The 23,778-nt window shown below is 37.2% G+C and overlaps 1 protein-coding gene across 1 annotated transcript in view; it reads right to left on the bottom strand.

Moving 5' to 3' along the window:
* The window catches only part of TSBP1 (testis expressed basic protein 1), an 85,475-nt gene extending 62,430 nt beyond the window's left edge, over positions 1 to 23,045 (bottom strand). The window contains exons 1-9 of the mRNA XM_040462546.1: positions 22,027 to 23,045; positions 20,232 to 20,318; positions 19,453 to 19,485; positions 18,609 to 18,641; positions 17,433 to 17,465; positions 17,318 to 17,347; positions 17,204 to 17,224; positions 4,789 to 4,809; positions 594 to 614 (exon numbers count right to left, since the gene is read on the bottom strand). Coding sequence (XP_040318480.1) covers positions 594 to 614; positions 4,789 to 4,809; positions 17,204 to 17,224; positions 17,318 to 17,347; positions 17,433 to 17,465; positions 18,609 to 18,641; positions 19,453 to 19,485; positions 20,232 to 20,318; positions 22,027 to 22,039 — 292 coding nt within the window. The 5' untranslated portion in view covers positions 22,040 to 23,045. The remainder of the gene's footprint in view (positions 1 to 593; positions 615 to 4,788; positions 4,810 to 17,203; positions 17,225 to 17,317; positions 17,348 to 17,432; positions 17,466 to 18,608; positions 18,642 to 19,452; positions 19,486 to 20,231; positions 20,319 to 22,026) is intronic.
* Positions 23,046 to 23,778: the final 733 nt, after the last annotated feature.

The raw sequence follows: 23,778 nt of genomic DNA, 5'->3' as shown, positions 1-23,778 counted from the left end.
TGTAACAGTCTCTCTGTTTATTTATAATACATTAATAAGTAAGCAGGCTTATTTTTAAAGTGGTTTTTTAAAAGTCTTATTGTACCACTCTCAATTCATGGAGAAATAATGCATTTTTTCAATAGTAGAGGTGAAACAGTAACTTATTCCCAAGCCCACAGCCAAAGTAAACAGCATAATTTCCTTCTTTGTGGGCCTGGGGGGCTTGTAGTTAGAGAGGGACACAGAGTCAAGGGAGGATCTGTTTGGGGTGGAAGAAAACCAAACCTGCTCTATACTTTCAGGAGAGGGAATTACTGGAAGAGGAAAATACAAAGATATAGAAGGGAGAAGCTGTGACTGCTGAAGAGAAGGTCGGGCTGGGAGATGAGGTCCCATAACTGGACATAAGTGGAGGAATTTGCTTCAAGACAAGAAGGGGAGACAGGTACGCCTGACGTAGGTAAGATACCTAATGAAGGAGAAGGCAGAGAATGATGAGCTTCAAGCCCTGCCACTCTGACATACCAGGGAACAAATAAGACAGGGAGACATCCTCTGCCTAGTGTGGGAGCCCTACAATACCAGATTTTGAAAGGAAAAGAAAAACTTACTCATGGATCCTTGCACCAAAGCTAAAGAACAGTAACAAATATTCAGATCAGTAGAGTTAATGGTTTAAGTAATCCACCCATTTCCCAGGAGTCTTTCTGGAAATTGTACCCTCAGGACACCTTAGACCCTCCATTCCCCCATAGGCACATGGATTATTACCACGCTTGCAGGTCTTGAACCTTCTTCCCCCTTGGACACTATTCCAGGAGTAAAAGTGGTCAGGAGAGAATCCAGGTTTACTGTATTTTCAATATTCTGATTTCATTCAGCATCTTTTCTTTCCCCTATTTTCCATTTCTCCCTCATTCTTTCTTTTCTCAGTTTGGAAAATCTCCTCTCCATAATGTAATAGCTTCAAGAACCAAAGAAAGGCAATGTTAGAAAGGTTCCAATTTGGGGCTTCCGGGTGGCTCAGCCAGTTAAACATCTGACACATGATTTCAGCTCACGTCATGATCTCAGGGTCATGAGATCCAGCCTGGAGATTGCATCAGGCTCTGTGCTGAGCATGGAGCCTACTTGTGATTCCCTCTCTCTCTCTCTCTCTCTCTCACCCCCCACATCCTTCCTGCCCTCTCCTGCCCCCACTTGCATGTGCTCTCTCACTCTAAAAAAAAAATTTCTAATTTTATAAAAAAAGAAAACTGAGGCTGGGAGAAGAGAAGGTCTGTGGCTGAGTGTGCTAAAAATTATATGCAGTCATTTATGGGGTGCCTGGGTGGCTCATTCAGTTAAGTGTCCGACTTTGGCTCAGGTCATAATCTCATGGCTCGTGGAATTGAGCCCCGTGTCAGGCTCTGTGCTGACAGCTCAGAGCCTGGAGCCTGCTTCAGATTCTGTGTCTCCCTCTCTCTCTGGGCCCCCCCCGGGCCCCCCCCCCACACTCTGTGTGTCTCTCTCTCAAAAATAAACATCAGAAAAAAATTTTTTAATAAAAATTATATGCAGTTTTAGTCTCCAATTTTTCTGACTTTGGTTCAGTGCACTTTCCTCTGTACCTCACACAGTTTTCTCTTTCTGTTCCTTTTGGAATATTCCTTTATGAAGTAAATTAACTTCTTTCCTACATATTGACTCTCCCAATTTTTTTCTGTTCTTTTTATTAATCTCTAGAGTGTTCCTCTTATAAAGTGATCTAAATAATAGGGAAGATTTGTGTAACTTTTAATAAAAATTATGACAGTACAGAAATATAGACTACTATTGAATGAACCCCACTATATTTATTGAAGGAAGGATGAAAAAAAAGAATGAAAGAAGGAAGCATTTGCCTTATTTGTCTTACGTTGGAGGTTAAATTGCTCCAATTTAAAGTATGATCTTTGATCATTTCCATCATCTTTTGGGGACCTTATTTAACTAATCTCTAAAACAACAGGGTTTAACAATGCTCTGTTAAGCCCAACTTTTAATGATTCAATTAGTCTAAATCCACACACTGTAGTCTTGTTATTCCTGGGTCTTTCAGCCTCAGCTGATAAAATCTAGGATAATGGGGAAGCAAAAGGGCTGACATTCTAAATTTGTTTTTTACATTTATATATTTTTGAGAGACAGAGCACAAGTGGGGGAGGAGTAGAGAAAGAGAGAGACAGAATCCGAAGCAGGCTCCAAGCTCCTAGCTGTCAGCACAGAGCCTGACACCGGGATGCAACTCACAAACCGTGAGATCATGACCGGAGTCAAAGTCAGAGGCTTAACTGACTGAGCCACTCAGGTGCTCCATGGGGCTCACATTCTAAATTTAGGGCCTGCCTAGGAGAGAGAAGACAGGGTAAAAGCCTCCAGATACCAAGGTTTCATGACAGAGAAGCAATCAGGACGTGCTCGGTTCCCTAGTAAACTACTAAATGGACACACAGATAAATTCCTGAGGTCTTCTGCTTAAAGTCGTCAGAATTAATACCCTTTGAAGAGAAGCTTCAGAGAGAAGCTCTCACACTGGCATCTCCAGGAATTACCAAATCCTCTATGCCACCTGCGGTGTGATTTAGTCATGGATAGTGTAAGGGTACTGTGTTTTGGTGCTGTGATGGAGGCGCAGAAAGACTTGTAGGACTGGTGATGAGCAGGGAGGCCATTTACTCTTTCTTTTCAGCCTGTGTGAAGATTGAAACTCTTAAGGGAACTCAGAAGACCCAGGTCTTGGTTAAACCTTCATTAGCTGCCTTATATACTCCTTTATTTTGACCTCCTGCTTACTCACATTTCTCTTTCCTGAACTGAGAAATAGAAAGAGACTTAAATACCATTTCTGGAGTCGACGCTGAAGAATAATAACAAAAATCCACAGGAGTCTGGATTAATTGATTTAACAGAAAGGGGGTCCTGATTAGTTTTCATGAAGTACAGTGGGAGATCAGATGCTAAAATACTTGGATTTGAATCCTAGTTCCTCTACCTTATAGCTGTGTGACCTTGCACAAGTTACTTGACGTTTTTGTGCCTAAGATTATTCATTTTAAATACAAGATGTATAATAATATCTACTTCATAGGATTGTTATGCTTAGGATACAGCTTGGCACATAAACTCTGTACATATTTTTATATTATTGTTTCGAATTGCAGTCCTTATCTATGTATGCCTGTATAGGTACATCTCAGGAGGGCCTCATTCATCCTGTAGAACCACACAGCCTATTGAACTTCAGGGATGAATGGCCCCATGCATCTTTCAGCTAAATACTATTTATAATAACTAATTACTCCCTTCCTCTGAGATTAAACCCAATATGTATCACATATTTATTTACCTTATTTACCATCAGAGGATAATTCTCATCTTAAGAAGTATATTATCATAATGATTAGTATAACTCCTAATTTGATTTTCTTCCTTACTGTCTAAAATCCCATCACATTGCTTGGAGCCTGCTTCGGATTCTGTGTCTCCTGCTCTTTCTTCCCCTCCCCCACTAGCGCTCTGTCTCTGTCTCTCAAAATAAATAAACTTTTAAAAAGTAATAAAAATAAAATAAAATATTGTGTCTCTTGCAGCCCTCTGAACAATGTCAATTTTTTGATCCCATACTATATATATGTGTGTGTATATATATATATGGCATATATATGTAATATGTATAAATATATACATATTACATATATATGTAATAAAACAGCCTCATTCATGGGATGCAGTTATGCCACAGTAGTAGACTAGCAAAATAATTTTGAGATTCAGATTAATTCACATTTTTTGCATTTTGAATTATGTTTTAAAAATTGAAGTAACATTTTTTCATATATGCATAATATCCTAAATTTCTTGAGACTTTTTATTTCAGGAAGATAACTTTAAATTGAAAAATTAATTTTCTTTAAGAGACAGCATGAACTGGGAGGGGGTGCAGAGGGAGAGAGAGAATCTTAAGCAAGCTTTATGCTCAGCATGGAGTCTGAGGCAGGGCTTGATCCCATGACCCTGGGATCATGACCTGAGCCGAAATCAAGAGTAGGATGCTCAACTGAACTGAGTCATCCAAGTGCCCCTGAAAAATTAAATATTTTCAATGGTGTCCTGGGGGTAGTTGGACAAGCATGGGATTTAGAGTCGAAAAGTCAGTGTTTAGAACTTCAATTTTACTTTCTATGAGCTATGTGCCTTTTGGTTAGATAATGTCCTTGAACTTCACTTTTCTCATCTCTAATACCGGTAAATATAGACTCAACAAACATGGCTTTTTGAATTACAACTCTCCTCTTTTCTTCCATTCTCTGCCCTTTTAACAACCTCTTTCCTTCCTCTTGTTTCTGAGTGAAAGAAGATATTTTGTTTTGCTGAAATCATTGTAGCCAGCTAAAACCATTTGAATTCTCTCTTCATTCTTAATCAATGGACCTTTTATTTTCTAAAGCTCTCGTTAATTTCAAGTAAAATGTTCAATGATGGAGAAGGAAAAGAAGATGAGGGACAAGGCTAACCACAGTTAGGACATGATCCCCATGTCTGTGATACACCAAAGAGAATAGAATTGAGAAACAGAAAAGGAACTTACCCCTTTGTTCTCCTGGCTGTTTGGCATTTTTTGTTGCTGTTTTTGATTTGGGGAGTATCAAAATAGGGAACCCCTGGGAGCACCAACCCCTGAGTGTCAGTGGTGGCTCAAGGAGGTAGGGGATTAGATATCTTCATTGTTGCCATTTAAACCTGGGGGCACCTTGAATTGAATTGGAGAAAAGTAAAGGAACTTACCAATACTTGATTGAGACAGTGCTAAAAGAAAACAAAGTAAGAATGAGATATTTGTGTTTCAGGGAGAACTTCAGATTCCACAGCTACTATATAAGGAAGAGGTTGTGGGAAAGAAGACTGCCATGGGTCACATCCCATTTTCTATGATCAGGTGCAATGCAGTGTTGTGGGCAGATGGATATCCACTTAAGGATTCGTTTTGGGTTATAAATTTTAGGCTTTTGTGTATTTCCTCAGTAATACTCTTATGGTAGGGTAGGATTGCAAGACCTCCGCAACCTATCTTTTAAGTTCTCCTAGTAAGAGAATAACAATGTTTAGGGGGATTGCTAGTTTCTTAGTCCATGGAAACTTTTCTGCCTCTTTGTTTTTCTTCTTTCCAGATCCTGCTGTTTTTGTTCTGTTTTCCTTCTCTACCTATCTTTCTCCTCCTCTTCTATCTCAGTTTTCTTTCTCTTTTTTCCCCTTTGTTTGAAAGATCTTTGCAGCAAACTATTGCTACTTAATAGCTTCAACAAGGGGTCTCTACTTTTTTCAAAAATCATTTGTTTCCTGTGGGGATGTTTAATACCAAGAAAACAAAATCAGGACATCTCTAGATATTAGAAGATAAAGAGTCAGGGCAGGGAAACGGGCATTGCTTGCTATCAAGATAGATATTTCACCCTCTCCTCTAATCACTTGGAAAAGTTGGGCACAGTATTTGTTAAAGTTTTAAAATATGAAGCTTAACTTGAAAACTAGTAAGAGAAGTCTCCAAGAGTCCTATATCAAGAGGGAGCCCATAATTTCAATAGCGAGTAAGAGGTTTCATCACCCATGTATCTTTTTGAGAGGTTGGGTTTTCAACACATAATCAGGAGTGAAAATTAAGGCCACAGACCTCATGCCTTGGAAGAACCTGGAACTAGCCATCTTGTATATCTAAGGCTCACATAAGCACTATCTGTGAAAAAGGCACCATTAATCTAGATCTGTTTGTCAGGGTTTGTCAGGAAGTGATCTATTTGTACCAGGCTATGGCTGGAAATTGAGTCTCTAGCAATTGTAAAACTCTCAGGGTAAGCCAAGTTCAGGTATAAGGCTTACATTTGAACCATTCATGTAGTTTCCCTACATTCATGTAGGGAAGAAACTATGAATGCAGAAACAGTTATAAAAACTAACCTATGAAATCTATGCATTAATAGGATTATTACAACAATGGGAAGTTTATGAGGAATTCAAACAAGTGGTAACTAATGAACTCACAGACTAAAGTTAAAATACATTTGAAGAGACTTAATGACATGACTGATAGCCACAACAGTTGGGGTAACACATATAAAAAGGGGAATTCAAAAGGAATTTTTAACCAAGTGTGTTTAGTATATTTGGAGATGTGAAAGAAGGAATGGAATCCATAAAGCTTTAAGAAAGCATTAATCAGGAGCAAATACATTTGATAAAGGGCAAAATGGAAATAGCAGATATAGAAAATACAGTCATTAAATTAGAAAATCATTAGGTGAGAAAACAAAGAAAATAGACTGAACTGAAGAAAGAATTAATGAATGGTAAATATGAGGGAAATCATCCAGGAATGAGTATCGAGAAATAAGGAGATAGTGTGATAGAGATTGCTTTGCTGTTCACCAAATAATTTCCTTTTTCTCCAAGGCACATATGTGGTGGATAGGATCCCCACGGCCCCCCCCGAGTTGTCCCTGTCCTAATCCCTGTCCATGGAACCTGAATATGTTAGGCTACATGGCAAAAGGGATTTAAGGCTACAGATGGAATTGAGGTTGCTAATCAGTTGACCTTAAATAGGGAAATATATTATCCTGGATTATCTGTGTGGGCTCAATGGAATCATAAGAGTCTTTAAAATTGGAAGCAGGGGATTAAAAGGTGTCAGAGAAAAAGACATGACAATGGAAAAAGGCTAGAGTGTTGTGTGGGTGTGGGTTGGTTAATTTTTGCTAGTTCTGAAGATGGGGAATGGGAGACCATGAAGCAAGGAATATCTAGAAACTGAAAAAGCAAGGAAACAGGTTTGCTCCTAGAATTTCAGAAGCAGTGCAGCCCTGCTGACACCCTAGCCCAGTGAGACATGTGTCACATTTCTAACATGTAGAACTAAGATAATAAATTTGTGTTGTTTTAGGCCATTAAGTTTGTGGTAATTTGTTTCAGTAGCGAAAGAAAACTAATACAACACGGTTAAACTATTTCCCCCAGATTCTCTTGCAGTTAGGTGGGGCTATACTGTTGAGTTGTAGCCAATGTAATTGTCAAAGTGATATGTACAATAACATCCAGGCTTCCCCATAAAACCCTCCCACTCATGCTGTCTACTCTTCTTCTCCTGTGCTCACTTAAGACAGATGTGATAAACCTAGAAGCTGTTAGTTGAAAATGGTGGAAATACATAGGATAAGATGAACTTTCTTGGGGGCACCTGAGTGGCTTAGTCGCTTAAGTATCTGACTCTTGATTTCAGCTCAGGTCATGATCTCATCGTTCTTGAGTTTGAGCCCTGCGTCCGGCTCTGTGCTGACAGTGAGGAGCCTGTTTGGGATTTTCTCTCTCTCCCTCTCTGTCTGCCCTACATGGGTTCTCTTCCTCTCTCTCTCTCTCTCTCTCTCTCTCTCTCTCTCTCAAAATAAATAAACTTAAAAAAAAAGATGAACTTGCTTGCTTAAGTCATTGCTGAGAGGAGAGCCAACTACCAATCAGGCATCCCTGATTTTACATAATAAAAGAATTTTATGAATAGAACCACTGAGATTTTAAGATTCATCTGTTACAAGGTCACAGACTAACTTAATTAATAAAGACGAGATAGACAAAAGAGAAGTTAACAGGCCAGAAAGATGAGAGGAGAATCTTTACATATATTTGATAGTAATCTTAGGAGAGACTGTAGGGCACTTGTGAGAAGCACCGGGTATTATATTAAGTGATGAATTACTGAATTCTGCTCCTGAAACCAATATTGCACTGTATGTTAACTAACTAAAATTTAAATAAAAAATAAAAAAAAGGAGAGACTATAGTTTGTTAGATAAGTATAGAGGTAGTTATAAAAATGGGATATATTCATAGCAGTTAAAGTGAAGAATTTTCTATAATTAAAGAAAGATATGAGTCCACAGAATGGAAAATCTTGAGTCGTGAGCAAGATAAACGAAGTTAATCTTAAACCCAGATACATCATAATTAAAATGAAGAATACAAGGATAAAGAGAAAATCTTAAAGCCATATTTACTTAGGAACCATCAAACTAATAGCAGATTGTTATCAACAATAAGAAATGCCAGAAGGAAATGGAACAAATCTTCAAAATCTTGAGAGAAAAGAAATGTTAATTGTATACTTAAACTCTCACGATTGAGGGTGAAGTAAAGGTATTTTAATTCATAAAGGGCTTAAAGACATTTTCACACACATATAGGACCTTAAGAATGACTAAAGGATTATACTTGGGCAAGAATTAAGGAGAAGAAGGCACAGGCTATGACAAACAATTATAAACAGAGAAAATGCTGACATTTTTTTAAAGCTATTTATAAAGGAGTCAATTTTGTATAAAATTTTGTTTTTAAAAATCATACTATAGGGGCACCTGTGTGGCTCAGTTGGTTAAGCATCCGACTTTGGCTCAGGTCATGATGTCACAGCCCGTGGGTTCAAGTCCTGCATTGGGTTCTCTGCTGACAGCAGAGCCTGGAGCCTGCTTCAGATTCTGTGTCTCCTCTCTCTGCCCCTTCCCTTTCACACTCTGTCTCTCTTTCAAAAATAAACATTAAAAAAATTTTTTTTAAATCATACTATATGGAAGACATTGACAGGGAAGATAGTCTGAAGAGGCTATTGTCTACTCTTGGAGGAAGAAAAAGATACTGATTAGGTTTTTTTTGTTTGTTTTTTTTTTTTTGCAAAAATCAAGAAGTATGCATGTTACAAATGTAAGGATGAAGAAAACAAAAGCTACCAAACAGATAAAGCAAAAGGAACAAAATCTAGCAATCTAATAGAAAGTAGGAAAGAAGATTTAAAAAATAAAAGAGCAAAACCTGGTAAATAGAAAATGCAATAAAACTGGCATAACTTAGATGAAATATATCAGCAATTTACAATAAATGTAAAATGGACTAAATTTATTTGAGAAAAAATTTTATAATGGTTAATATGCATAGTCATGCAATATGCTATTTAAAAAAGATACAAGTGAGACAAAAACAAACTGTGAAGTTGAAAATAAAAGGATAGAAAAATAAATAACAGGCAAACACATATTACAACAAAGATTTTGGAGCAATACTGGTATCAGATAATGTGGAACTTAGCCAGAAGTGTTCCTGAGTCTATGGATGGACATGGTATCATTGAACAAAGCAAAATTTAATAAAAAAGAACAATTATGAACTTGTATACATCTAACAAAAATCAAAATATGTAAAGGAAAAATGGGAAGTATTAAAAAGAAAAATGACATCAAAAGGAGACAATTGTAGTTGTCTTAAACATATCTTTTTGAAACTAGTATATCATGAAAAAGAATAACAATAGAGAACATTTGAATATTAATAAGTTTGGGCTGATAGTACATCTGTGGGTAAAATCCTGAGCCCAAACCAATAAAAAATATTCTTTGAAAGTTTACTTACAGATACTCAAAAGTCTCAACACACTTCAGAGAATCTAAATTATACACATCCCACTTTTGTATCATAATACAATACAATTTTAAATCAATAATAAAGCTAAAATGGATTAAACTAAAACACTTTTTATGTAACTTATTTGTTAAAATTATGGAAATTATGAAATGTTTAAACTGAAAATCAAAGACAATGCTATATATCAAAGCTTTTAGTAGCATCAGAATGGATTTAAATGCTTATAAGAAAATAAGAAAGTCTTAAAATTTATGCAGAGTTTCACATATTAAACTAGGAAAAGGAAGAAAAAGTAGAAAGAAGGAAATACTAAAAATAAAAACAGAAACTAATAAAATAGAGAAAAATAATTAGTAGATGTTTAACAAAACCAAAATTTATTTTTGCTTTTTTAAGTTTTTATTTATTTATTTATTTTGAGGAGGTAGAGGAGCAGAGAGGGAGAAAAAATCTCAAGCAGGCTCCGTGCTGTCAGTGTGGAGTCCAACGTGCAGCTCAAACCCATGAACCGTGAGATTGTGACCTGAGCTGAAACCAAGAGTTTCATGCTTGACTGACTGAGCCACCCCAGGGCCCCCACCATTGAGCTTTTAATAGATTAATAGGTAGGAACAACTATCTTTGGCATGAATGATCAAAGAAAGAAGGCACAAGCCCAGTGATGCTAGGAACAAAAATAGGGCATGTCCATAGATAGAGTGAGCAATTTTTAGAATAATGAAATAATTTTATGACATTAAATACAAACAAAATTAATTAAAATACATTCAAACTTATTAATAAGATTTTTGTTAGCAAACTAGAAATTGAAAGGAATTGTCTTAACCCAATAAAAGGGAGCTGCCAAATGGAAGCAAGCATCACATTTAATGGTGAAACCAGAGGCATTCCTGCTAAAGTCAGATACCAAGAGGGATGCGTATGATCACTGCTGGTATTAACATTGTGTTGGATATTTTGGGCAAAACAATAAAATAAGGAAACAGTTTTAAGAACTGGAAAGAAAACTCAAAATTGTTAGTTTTGGAGATAGGATTTTACATACAAAATCCAAGAGACTCTAAATTATTAAAACTCCTAGAGCTCAGCAGGCTGGCTAGATCCAAAATCTCTTCCAAAAGTACAACATACAATTATTTATATAGTGGCAATAATTATTTGTAAAATCCAGTAGAAAAAAATGTCATTGACAACAAAAACAAATATGTGCATAGGAATTAATATAACAATAGATGTTCCAGACCCTTTAGAGAAAATTCTAGAACATTATTGAAGGTCATATAAGAAGATTTGAATAATAGATACATCATCGTATTAATGCATGGGAAGAACTGATTTTATAAATGTATAGACTCAGTGAAATTCCAGTGAAGTCCTAGTGTGACTCATATGAACTTCAGAAATGGATTCTTTTTTTTTTAATAGAATATTTTAATGTTTATTTTATTTTTGAGAGAGAGAGAGAGAGATTGAGACAGAGAACAAGTGTGGGGGAGGGGCAGAAAGAGAGGGAGACACAGGATCCAAAGCAGGCTCCAGACTCTGAGGTGTCAGCACAGAGCCCAACTCAGGGCTTGTGAGTGTGAACTCACAAGCCACGAGATCATGACCTGAGCCGAAGTCAGTGCTTAACCGACTGAGCCACCCAGGCGCCCTGAGAAATGGATTCTAAAATTTGTTTAAGAATAAAGGTCCAAGAATAGCCAAAACATTTCTGAAAAGAACAACAAAGAGAATGTGCTGTTCCTCATAATACATGTCTTGAAGCTTTAGTAATGGAAGAAATTTAGGATCTATTAAGCAAGAGACAAAAGTTCACTGAAACAGAAGAGAAAATCAGGGAAAAACTAGGCACGAGATAAAAGAGGTGTTACAAATCAGTGGAGAAAGAATGTGTGAGTTAATAAATTCAGTTGGAATAGTTGGTTTCCAGAAGAAAATTTTTCTTTAGAAAAATTAGACCTTTATATTTATAAACAAACAAAAAAATCCCAAATGCAGAAACGTCCATTTGGATTAAGGTTCTATATGTAGAAAGAGAAACTTTGTAACTATTAAGAGAAAGTATAGTATAACATCTTTGTGATATCTAGGAAAGAAAGACCAAAAAAAGCACAAAATATAAAAGAAAACAAAAGATTGACAAATATTATTACAACAAATTGTGTGTGTGGTTGGGGAGGAGGGAGAATGGAACCTTCTAAATGTCAAGAGACACCACAAAATTTTAAAAGTAAGAGAATTTGAGGAAGCATTTCTAAATATTTAACAAAATATAAAAGATTAGTTTTCAAAATTATAAAGAATTTCTGCAATCAATAACCTAATGGATAAATCAGTGAATGAATAGTTTGTGTAAGGTGAAGCCTAAGTGGGTAATATACATACAAGAAAATTCTCAGTTTCAGGAATGAGCAGGAAAATGCAAATTAAAAATTTTATACCTATCAAAGTGGCAATATTGTGAAAGTATGATGGAATTGGGGTTATTAATTCAGGGAAGTGGGAAACTTTTACACATTTTGGTGTGCCTGTTATGTAACTACCATGGAATTCAATTAAACAACAGATAGTATAGTAAAAATGTGCTTAAGTTACATAAATGTTATATACATGACAATTCATTAATCCCATTACAGCGTATCTACTCTGGATAAACTGTTTTCCAAATTACTTAAGGACATTTCGCAAGCAATATTTATGATAGCAGAAATTGCAAACATTGAGAATGCCTCAGTAGGAGAAATAATAGAAAAACGTATTTGTAAGTTGGAATATTTATTTAGCACTTAAAATGCATACCTTGGATTTCTATATATTTTCAGTATTACAATATTTTGGAGGAAAAAAGCAAGCTGTAATGATACTTTCAAAATGATGTCATTTTAGTAAAAATTTTAAAGAAATACATACAAGACAATACTATGTATTGTTCAGTGATACATAGAGATTATATAAACAGATGAAAATAAATTTAAGATTTATGGTACGTTATAGAGTTTGGGAAGTGGGGAGAGTGGAATGGGTATAGGGATGGGGACAAAAGGGATTTCTAGATTATCTGTCACTTGAGAAATATGACAAAATATCAGTTGTGAAACCTAGGGTGTGGATTTACAAGTGTCAATTAGTTTTGCACTTTAATTTAAAAATTTCTTCAAGAGACAAAAAGACAAATACAAAAACTACAAGGTGTGCAAACCAGATGACAGTGGAAAAGCCACAAGAACTTACCTAGGGAATTGAATGATGGTGCTAAAACATACAGAAGCGTGAGGTGAATCATCAGAATTTCGATTCCTGACCTTTCCATATCAGTGTCAGTCATCATGCCCTCTTAGGAGTTGAAGCCCAGGCCCAGGCCCAGGCCCAGGGAGACCCACTGACCTGGTGGTGAGAACTGGAGGCCACTCCCAACTTCATCCTTTCAATTTCTAATAAGGGTTTTTCTACTTTAGTAGACAGATGTTATTTCTACGAAACTCTGTGGCTTAATTTTTCTCTGTCCTTCTCTCTCCCTCCCTCATTTCCATCCCCTTTTCTTTTCTTCTATTTTATTTCTATTTCTTTCGTTTTTTCTCACTCATCATTTCCTCTATTTTTTTTCCCTTTCCTCTCAGTCAGTATGGAAACCAACAGACCAAGTTTGGAAACTGACAGTTTATTATTGTCAGACTATTCTAAACCAGTGTTCGGAGACTTTCTCTGTTGCTTAATATTCGTATGAACTGATGGTTTCTCTCTTTCCTCAAAGTGTTTACAATCTAGAGAAGTGTTACTGATGGGAAGCAAATTTTTGTTGAATTTTGTTGAAAAACAAGACAATACTTAATTGTAATCTCCTTTGGATCCCTCTGAAAACACAAGTAAAACCAAGAAAAATCAGTTTGGATATTCTATTTCTGTAGTTTTGATATCATCAAGAGAGGATTATCCAATCAACACCGTCAAAGAGTCAAATAGTCAAGAAACTAGAGGCAAAATCTTTTCATGGCTTAATTTATGAGCCAAATGACAAGACAAAGCAGGCAAAGGTTAATGAAGGTAAATATGTAGTGAGAAGAAATAACAAACTATACATGGAAAGAAACACTGAAACAGACTAATATATTAGTTATAAAGTAAGTTGAGGCCAAGTAAGAGAAAAATGGCAAAATATTGACTCAGCTGACTGAGAATTCAAATTTAATGAAGAGATGGGAAATTATAATGAATACACACACACACACATATCTATTGTGATTGGATGTGCATCCTATAGCTTAAAACTTATTTCTTAATGATGTCATGGAAACATTTTCTAAAAGACCTGGAGACAGACAAAGCGAATTACACAAAAAGTTGTCATGCTATTGTTGCTATTGTTTTAATGAAAAGTGTAAAAATAAATAATACCAACAAGCTGGAAGTGACTTAAATTATGTTGCATGATGGTCCAATTTGATATTTTCCTAGTGTATAAGTAAAGATCTACCCAGAAATGTAAAGACAGCATGTATTTTTTTTTCTCATCTCTTTTCTTAAAATGAGTGCTTTCTAAACCACACTCAGATATCACCTCACGCCAGTCAGAGTGGCCAAAATGAACAAATCAGGAGACTATAGATGCTGGAGAGGATGTGGAGAAACGGGAACCCTCTTGCACTGTTGGTGGGAATGCAAATTGGTGCAGCCGCTCTGGAAAGCAGTGTGGAGGTTCCTCAGAAAATTAAAAATAGACCTACCCTATGACCCAGCAATAGCACTGCTAGGAATTTACCCAAGGGATACAGGAGTGCTGATGCATAGGGGCACTTGTACCCCAATGTTTATAGCAGCACTCTCAACAATAGCCAAATTATGGAAAGAGCCTAAATGTCCATCAACTGATGAATGGAGAAAGAAATTGTGGTTTATATACACAATGGAGTACTACAGGGCAATGAGAAAGAACGAAATATGGCCCTTCGTAGCAATGTGGATGGAACTGGAGAGTGTGATGCTGAGTGAAATAAGCCATACAGAGAAAGACAGATACCATATGTTTTCACTCTTATGTGGATCCTGAGAAACTTAACAGAAACCCATGGGGGAGGGGAAGGAAAAAAAAAAAGAGGTTAGAGTGGGAGAGAGCCAAAGCATGAGACTCTTAAAAACTGAGAACAAACTGAGGGTTGATGGGGGGTGGGAGGGAGGGGAGGGTGGGTGATGGGTATTGAGGAGGGCACCTTTTGGGATGAGCACTGGGTGTTGTATGGAAACCAATTTGACAATAAATTTCATATATTGGAAAAAAAATAAAAAAAATAAAATGAGTGCTTTCCTTACATACTTGAGTGTGATTAAGTCCAAGAAACACAAAATCTTCTGGTTTACATTAGTGTTACTTGTTTCTCCTGGTTTTGTATTTTATTGATTGATTGATTGATTGATCTATTTATTTTTACAGAGACAGAGAATGCCTGTGTGGGTGGGGGAGGGGCAGAGAGAATCCCAAGCAGGCCCTGTGCTTGTAACGAAGGGCCCAGCTAGGGGGTGGGCCCTCAAACTCACAAACCGTGAGATCATGGCCTGAGCCAAAATCAAGAGTCAGATGCTTAACCACCTGAGCCACTCAGGGGCCTCTGCTGGTATTTTAAAAACAGAAAATACTAAGGTGCTGAACACTTTGATGTGCTGCACTTACACTTGCTGTAAAAATTAGTAACATTAAAAATAAATTCAGTGCCTTTCAAAACTTTTGAATTATCATGGCAACTTTAACATATAAGATGTGGGGCACCTCGGTGGCTCAGTCAGTTGAGCATCCGACTCTTAGTTTCAGCTCAGGTCATGATGTTGCAATTTGTGAGTTCAAGCCCCGCTTTGGGTTCTGTACTGACAGTGCACAGCCTGCTTTGGATTCTCTCTCTGCCCCGCCCCTGCTCACATGCTCTCTCTCCCTCTCAAAATAAATATATAAACTATAAAAAATTGTTTAAAAAACTGAAAAATAGATATAACATGTGATATATTTAAATACCAAAATTTAAAATTTAAAATTTACTAAATTCCATGCACTTAAACTGATACAGTGACCTTGTCCAATATTTTCCCGTCAGAAGATTTTTGTAGTCTCTAGTTGACCACCACATTTATATTTCTGTGTCCAGAGATGATAGAGGGAAGAGTGGTAGAGCTTGGAAACTTAGAAACAAGATGACTAGGATTTATAGGGCCACCTTAGAGGTGATTGGGAAATTGAAGAAATAAGTTGCCATTTGGCTTTATGAATTTTAAATTGTGGCTTTTTTGGATCACAAATAAAATGGACAATAAAATACTTATTGATCCAGGTTTTCCCTAAGAATACAAGGTTTGCCTGGAATAGAAAGAAGCTAAGATTACAGACTCTACACTAAAGATCCATAGCAAGAAATTAATAAGATATTATTAAATTGTGTAAAAATAAACTACATGAAATCTAGAGTCAGACAATTCTGAATTTCTGTTAGGTTGAGTGGCTTGCAAGTCACTATAGCTTTAGGCAAGTCACTAGCATTTTTCATGCATATATTTCTCTTCTGTAAATTTGGGATAACAATACATAGCAAGTTAATTGATTTAAGAACTGCTTATTAAGGATTATCTTTACTATGAGGAAAACAGACTATAAGAGGGCAAGAGTAGAGAGAAACCAGTTAGGGTCAGTTAAAGCAGTTCAAGGAAGAGATGTTGATGCTTGGGCCAAGATTGCCATCATGGTGAAAAGTGGTCTAATTTGGAATATAATTTGAAAGTAGTGGGGATGTGATTTCCTGGTGGATTGGATGAGGAGAGTGAAATAAAGAAGTTAAAGAGGTAGACGGCCTGAGCACCTGGGGGAATGCAGGTGTCCATATCTGTAAGTAGCAGGATCAAGCCTTGGGTTTTGGACATGTTAAGAGTGAGATACCTCTCCTCTATATTCAGGACCACTGTATTATGGTTGTATAGGTTGTTCAGAGCACAGAGGGATTTGGGGACTGAAATCCCAGCAGTATTCTTGAGTGGGGCTGCATCTGCCTAGAGAAAGGAGCACTCTTTAATTTGTACCAAAGCAACCTGTAGGCCAACCTGAAGAGGCCCTGAACGGACACAGGGGCTTTTGGGGTAGTTCACCCTTGTGTGGTTCACAGGGTCACTTGTAGATATTAAAATAAAATGAAAAACATCCACAAGAGTGGCTAGCACATAGGAAGTACCAAGTGCATCTTAATTCTCTTCCTCTCCTATACTGTATATTGCATTTTACTTATCTGTGTACCCTTACATTAGCTTCTTGCACTGATTTAATGTGGTGTCATGATGATAAACTATTCTGAGGGGGTTTCCCAAGAAACAGGAGATGTAAATGACAACAGTAGACAAAAGCAGCCCTTCTTTGTGCTCTTGGAATTTCAGTACACAGGTCAAACTGTAATGTGACGAATTTTCAGGGGTTTATTCCTCCATTTCTTAACATTTATGTGAAGAACGGCACACTGAGTGGCTAGCATTTGAATTTTTCTTGAGTACTCAGATTACTTTTAGCCTATTAGTAGGTGGATAAAAGAGGAATTGGATAGTACTAGGGGTAAAAATAATGCACAGTGTGAAGGGAAACATTTATGAATACTTCTCAGAATCCTCTATTTGTTACTTTGGTTTCCTATTATTTTACCTAGGTTTTAAAGCACCTCCTGTTATAACAGTTTAAAAAGCATTGATTTTCCTTTTTAATTTTACCATAATCTCTAAATATACTTACCTCGATCATCATATGAAGTGTCTAGAGGGTTGAAGGAAAAACATAAGATTCTTAATTTCTCATAAATGGATTTCTGTATTAATTTCTTAGCAATTCAGCATATAATTTATTTACCACTTTCTGTTGAATATAAATGTCGGAATCCTGAAAGACAACATGAAAACATAATGAGATTCTACCTTGGCAACTATGTCTGCATCGTTTTCTTATTAGGTAAAAATCTGTTTACCTCTTCCTCTTTTAGATCTCTGAGAGGGAAAATCTTTTGGAGAAAAGAAACAGATTAAATTTACTAACAGCGCATCAAGAAATGTTTCATCGTATGTCTAAATCCAGCCAGGAAGATTTTTCTCCCTTCCCAGATATTCCCATTTTCTTTGGATTCCATTTCAGAAAAGAAAGAAAGGATGCCATATGCTTTGCTCCTCACTCTGTTGTTCATGACAGATGAATCATAGAAGTAAGAGGAGGAGGCATGGACCAAGAGGCCAAGTGTGGGGCATGACAGCAAGCAGCGTGATCAAGCTACTTCCTCTCTCCTTTTGGAAATGTGAATCCCTATACTTGTAGCGTGTGTGTGTGTGCGTGTGTGTGTGTGCGCGCGCACATGTGTATGCATGCGTACATGTGTGTGTCGCTACAAAAAAGTAGAGTGCCTTGGAATCTACTTAGAACCATTAGGTTTCTGGATGTTTTATTTCAAATAAGCTTTATGTTGTTTTTCAGTTACATTAGACCACATGTCCTGATTTGATTAATATTGATTAATTTAATATTAGTAATATTAATAATAAATACTGAAATTCAGTATAAAATGAGCCTTTTTTGTCTTAACCAAGTGGGGATAGTGTAATTGAGAATATGAGTGCTGGACTCAGGGCCACAAACCTGGATTTTCTATCCAACTCCTCCTTTTGCTAGGTGAATTTGGGTAAGTCTCATAACCTTTTGAGTATCAATTTCACCTTCTAAAATGAAGATAATATAAGTTGTGCTCACCTATTGTACTTTATAGCTTTACAAAGCATCTTTTTATGCAGAGTATTCAGACTTTATGACAACTCATGAATTTTATGTACTTTATCCCTATTTTACCCATCCAGGAAATTGTTTCAGAGAGGTTTCTTAGCCTTTCCATGATTTTGGGATAAACAGGAGTTGGAAGGGATTTTTTTAATGGTCTTAGGAAGGAGGCCTATTTGTCTTTTCTGAGAAAAGTGCTGAAATCTTATTTATATACATATATACACATACACGCGCACACACAGATGGATTGGCAGTTAGATAGTATGACAGGAAAAGATGTGCTGACTTAACAAATCATACTCAAAGGGAGATGAGTTCATTTTATGCTCTAAGGAACACATTCTTCCATTAATTCTGTAGTAGTTCCTAATCTATTTACCTCTACCATCTTCATAGTCCAGAAGACCAGCACCTGGAGAAAAAAGGAGAGAGTGCTCCATGGTTTTGCTTCTTGAAAATGAGTGGAGCTTTAAGACTCTGAGAGCTAATGTAGACATGAACTCCTGATAGTGAATAATAATAGGAATTAATTTTTTTTGCAGGAACTAGGACTGTGCATAGCAGGAGCAGGTGGTAAGTGACCGTGCTGGTCATCAGTTTCACCGGGCTACATAGTAATCAGAAGGGCCTCAGAATACTCTTCCTTCTTGGTACTCCAGCACTTAACTCCTGTTTTTCTTCTCTTACTAATCCTGGGCTGTCTTTTCAGCAACTTTGGCATCTTACTAGACATTGCCGTAGAAAATCTGCTTCACCTCTTTACATCTTGAACTTGGTTCTCTTTTGAATCATAATTATCTTAGTTGTATTCACTCTTGCTATTCCTAGCTACATTCCATTCGCCTACCTACCCACCTTGCTGAGGCCCTCTTCACTACCAGATTGAGACCTTCTGTTCCATTGCCTGAGGAGTCTGCTGTTTTCATGGCTTGGTATTTCTGTTGCTGCTCTTGGACCACAGGAGGCATCTGAAGAGAGCCTCAGAATCATGCAGACCTACCCTCTATTAGTTCATTCTGCCCAGTTTCAGTTTGACACTCAGTGTTGCATGGAAATCTCTGGTGGTGGGTTTCTCCCAGTAAATTAGAAGTTCAGTTCATGGAATGATGCATTATGCAAGGTGCTGGGAATACAATGATAAACAAGACAGATTTGATCCCTGACTTATAGAAATGCCATTATGCTTTCTAACTTTTCCTTTTCTCATGGATCTAAGTACTTACTTTGTTCTGAACTGTATCTTGAGACATCAATTTCTGTGGAAGAATCAAGCAAAAATATTACAATTATCTACTTGCAAGAGGTGTTTTTCCTCCTAACGCAACTCTCCTCACTCTAAACTGTGGTTCTTGCTCCCAAGGTGGCCCCCTAATATGATGCATTACTGGTTCCTACCTCTTTTAAGCACCTCCAGCCAGCCCTGTTCTACCTATCCCTCCACACTAATTCTCCACATAGGTGCTAGGATGAGAAATAAGGAGGGGATGCAGCTGATTAGAAGGGAGGTGGGAGAATACTAAGGAAAATCCTGGAAAGAGAGATGTTGTGGCATGGAAATACATTATTGCCTACATGAGTCCCATCTCGGGTTCATTGACAAATACTGTATACTGGTCTCTTATCATCTCTTCTGTATGAAGTCACTAAAATTCTTGAATTCTTTTTATATAATACTAGCACAGTGTCTTCTTTTTTCCATTTTTATTCCTCAGATAATTTCCCTTGGGTCTCAGATAATTTTAGAGTATTCTTGTTGTTACTGTTGTTAAATTCAGTCTGCTTTTTGGGGGGGTTGGCCTTATTGGTAATATGAGCTTTGGGAGTTTAAAAGTGCAGGGGGAATCACTAGTAGGTCAAAGATTCTGTGGTTCATGTATTGACATGGGCTCCCAGAATATTGGCAAAGTCTCTAGCTATCAACTAAGTAGAAACTGAGACTGAACCTTGGCATTCCTTCCACTGTGACTTTCACAGGGAATCTCCATTTTGACTTGTTACTCACCATTTTGTTTGCGTCGTGTCCATCTTGTTAATAAAATAGCCAGAATAACAAGTCCCAGTAGAGTCAGGATGACAGCCAAAGTTATTTCTGCAACAAAAATTCAACTGTACTCTTTCTTATTTAGACTGTGTCATGATCAGAGACAGCTTCTGGTCACCTCTTAACTGTTTTCACCAAATAGGCATCTCCCCTATGCCCCCTTTTCTGCTTTCTTCCTTAATGTTCCTTATCTTATTGTCTCCACATTCCTTCCCCTACTCATTATTTATATTGGTCCTATTGGTCAGATACTAAGAACCTCAGATTCTATGTACCCTTGGTTTAGAGAGTGGAAAATGTGACACATTTCCTCCTTAGTTGAATCCCTTACTCTATGTAGGCAGAAGGTTAGAGGAAATCATTGATACAAAGTAAAGTAATTGACTGGGGTGTGAGAAAAAATATTAGTTCTATTTTTATGTAATTTTATATTACAACTAAAATTCTAGATTTTCTGTTTTGAAGCATGTATTAGTACAGTAGTATGTTTACAACGTGTGTGTGTGTGTGTGTGTGTGTGTGTGTGTGTGTGTATGCAGTGTATGCAGTGTGTGTACAAATACTTTTACATGGGTAGGCGATCAAAAATTTTAGAGGCCCCTGACTGAACATGATCATATTAACGAAAACCACAACAGAAGACAGAAATTTCTTATCATTGGGAAAGACCTTTCAGTCATCACCCACAAAGCCTCTCATGATAAGACATATTTGTGACAGTTGTTACTTTGGTTAATAGAATTTCTCCCAAAGTCCCATGCTGGGACTGCTAGCCTATATCTATTTATGTATAACTGGAGAGACAAATCTTAAGTAGATACCTTGCTACGGTTATGAAGAACTGAGACTAAGGAGCTCTGGGGAGAAGAAAGGAAGAGAGGGAGGGAGGGAAAGAAGAAAGAGAAAAAGAGAAAGAGAAAGAAAAAGATGTAGGAAGGGAAGGTGGCAGAAGGAAGAAATGAATAAATGAGTGAATAAACCAATCATAAATCTGCCTGTGACAGTGATAAATGCTGAGACAACTGAACTATGAAGGGCTAAAAAATTTAATTACACCAAGATTAAGCTGCTGCAAGAAAGCAGTAGATGAATTCACCTCAAGATGTAATGAAACACCTCAAGTTGGGGAAAATCAGTCATATGTCTACACAATCTTTCAGTTGTTAGGTCACGTGAGAACAATTTCCCAACAAAACAACCTTCAGAGATTTGCTCCTAATGGACCACTAAAATGAATAGTAAATAGTTTGGCCTCTTTCATGGCAAGTCAGAATTTCATAACTGATGTGAAGTAATCCTTAGAGGAGGAAGGGATAACCAGGTGGTGTACTTGGATCAAGCTTCTGGAAGGCAGTACTCCCTTTGAGTGGTGTCTGAAATGTTCTGGCTATTAGACAAAAGATGATCCATTCCATTTTTGAGGAAAATAAGAAGAAGGGTTAAAACATTATAAAGTGAGCAATACTACCAGAAGTAAGACAACAGGCTAAGGAATTTTCCTATTGTTCCAGAGGATGGTTGTTTTGTTTTAGTTGTCCAAACTCTTGAAACCAAAGAAGAAATCATTGTCCTCACTCTAGAGCTGAGGTGACTCTGAGTGGTTTTCCTCAGGCTCCCAGAGGAATCAATGAGAGTGAAAGAAAGGATGTTGAATTTGAAAGAAAGCAGACAGATAAGGAGTGTGTTAAAGTCTCTGAAGAGAAGAGTTCTGAGCCAGTAAGGTCTGGGTGACCTTAGAGAAGGAGTCAGTCCATACCCAAGACTGCCATTTTTCAGGTGTTGTCTTCAGAGGGTTCTGTGTCATCCGGATTTCTTTGTCAAAGGGAGATCAAGATAAAAGGAACACCCCAAGCTCACTGTTTCTGAGCAGTATGAACTTGGATGTGGCAGAGGTCCTTGTAGACAAGCATGCAGAGGGTTACAGAGGAACTATGTGGCTCAGGTTAATCAGACCTAAGCAGACTAAAGGAGTGTGGCCTGTGAAGGTTCCAGAATCTGTGTCATAACAAAGAACTAGAACTTCAGAGAGACAAGAAGAAAGGAAGTTGAGGACCAAGAGGCTGGGAAGACTTCAGAATATTTTGGAGGGGGATTTTATGATTTTGAAAGGGGATTTACTCTATTTGGGCTCTTGAATAAGTTCTTATTTTCCAGACATTTTGAGGCCAGAGATTGTTTCCTTCATCCTTGTAACTTCTAGACATTTTGAAGCAGAGAACTTCCTATAGAATAGGCACTTAATAAATGTTTAATAATTAGAAGAGAGAAAAATTCCTATATCTATAAAAAGGAGGGCCTTGAAACAAATGGAGGGTGAACCGGTGAAGGGAAGCCATTGGAATTAGATAGTAAGGGAAAGTCAAGAGGTCTGTGGTGCTAGGAAAAAAGAGCCAGTGAATGGGATTTCAAGCCACTGTAGACAACAAGGGGAGTAATAAAATTATATGAACTCCAAGGCTTTATATTAGACACATACTTTACACGTACAATTTATTTAATCCTTAATAACATTTACAATGAAACTCTTCAAGGCTGAGACATCTGAAGTCACCCAGCCAACAAATGGCAGAGTTTCTGACTCCAGAGCCCACATTGTATTCACAAAGCCACATTTCATTTCAATCTTGGGGGCCTGCTGTTTGTGGTAGTATGTCATAGGCCAAGCAGTCAGCCACTGGAAGAGCACAGTGATGGCCTCCATTTTGAGGATGCTGCACCCTCCAGGTTTGGGGTAGCTCTGGACTACTTTGATTTATCTTTTACACCCCCCCCCACCTCCCCTCTGGCAACAATCATTTTGTTCTCTGCAGTTAAGAGGCTGTTTCTTGGTTTGTCTCTTGCTCTCTTTTTTCTCCTTTGCTCCTTTGTTTTGTTTCTTAAATTCCACATATGAGTGAAATCATATGGTACTTGTCTCTCTGATTTCACTTAGCATCAGAATCTCTGGGTCCATCCATGTTGTTGCAAATAGCAAGATTTCATTTTTTTTATGGCTGAATAATATTGCATTGTATATATATACCACATCTTTATCCACTTATCCATGGATGGACATTTGGGCTGCTTCCATAGTTTGGCTATTGTAAATAATGCTGCAATAAACATAAGGGTGCATGTATTCCTTTGAATTAGTGTTTTTGTATATCTTGGGGGTAATAACAAATAGTACAACTGCTGGATCATAGGGTAGTTCTATTTTTAATTTTTTGAGGGGCCTCCATACTGTTTTCCACAGTTTGCATTCCCACCAACAGCTCATGAGAGTTCATTTTTCTCCACATCCTCCTCAATGCATGTTGTTCTTGTCTTGTTGATTTTAGCTACTCTGACAGGTGTGAGGTGATAATTCATTGTAGTTCTGATTTGCATTTCCCTGATGATGAGTAAGGTTGAGCATCTTTTCACATGTCTGTTAGCCATTTGTATGTCTTCTTTGGAGAAATGTCTGTTCATGTCTTCTATGGCTTTGTAATTGGATTATGGTTTGGATATTAATTGTATCAGTTCT

Source organism: Herpailurus yagouaroundi, unplaced genomic scaffold (genome assembly GCF_014898765.1).
Source record: "Herpailurus yagouaroundi ecotype Mexico unplaced genomic scaffold, PumYag 332, whole genome shotgun sequence".
Taxonomy (NCBI): domain Eukaryota; kingdom Metazoa; phylum Chordata; class Mammalia; order Carnivora; family Felidae; genus Herpailurus; species Herpailurus yagouaroundi.
Note: the sequence above shows the minus strand (reverse complement) of the source record. Positions and strands in the feature narration are given on the sequence as shown.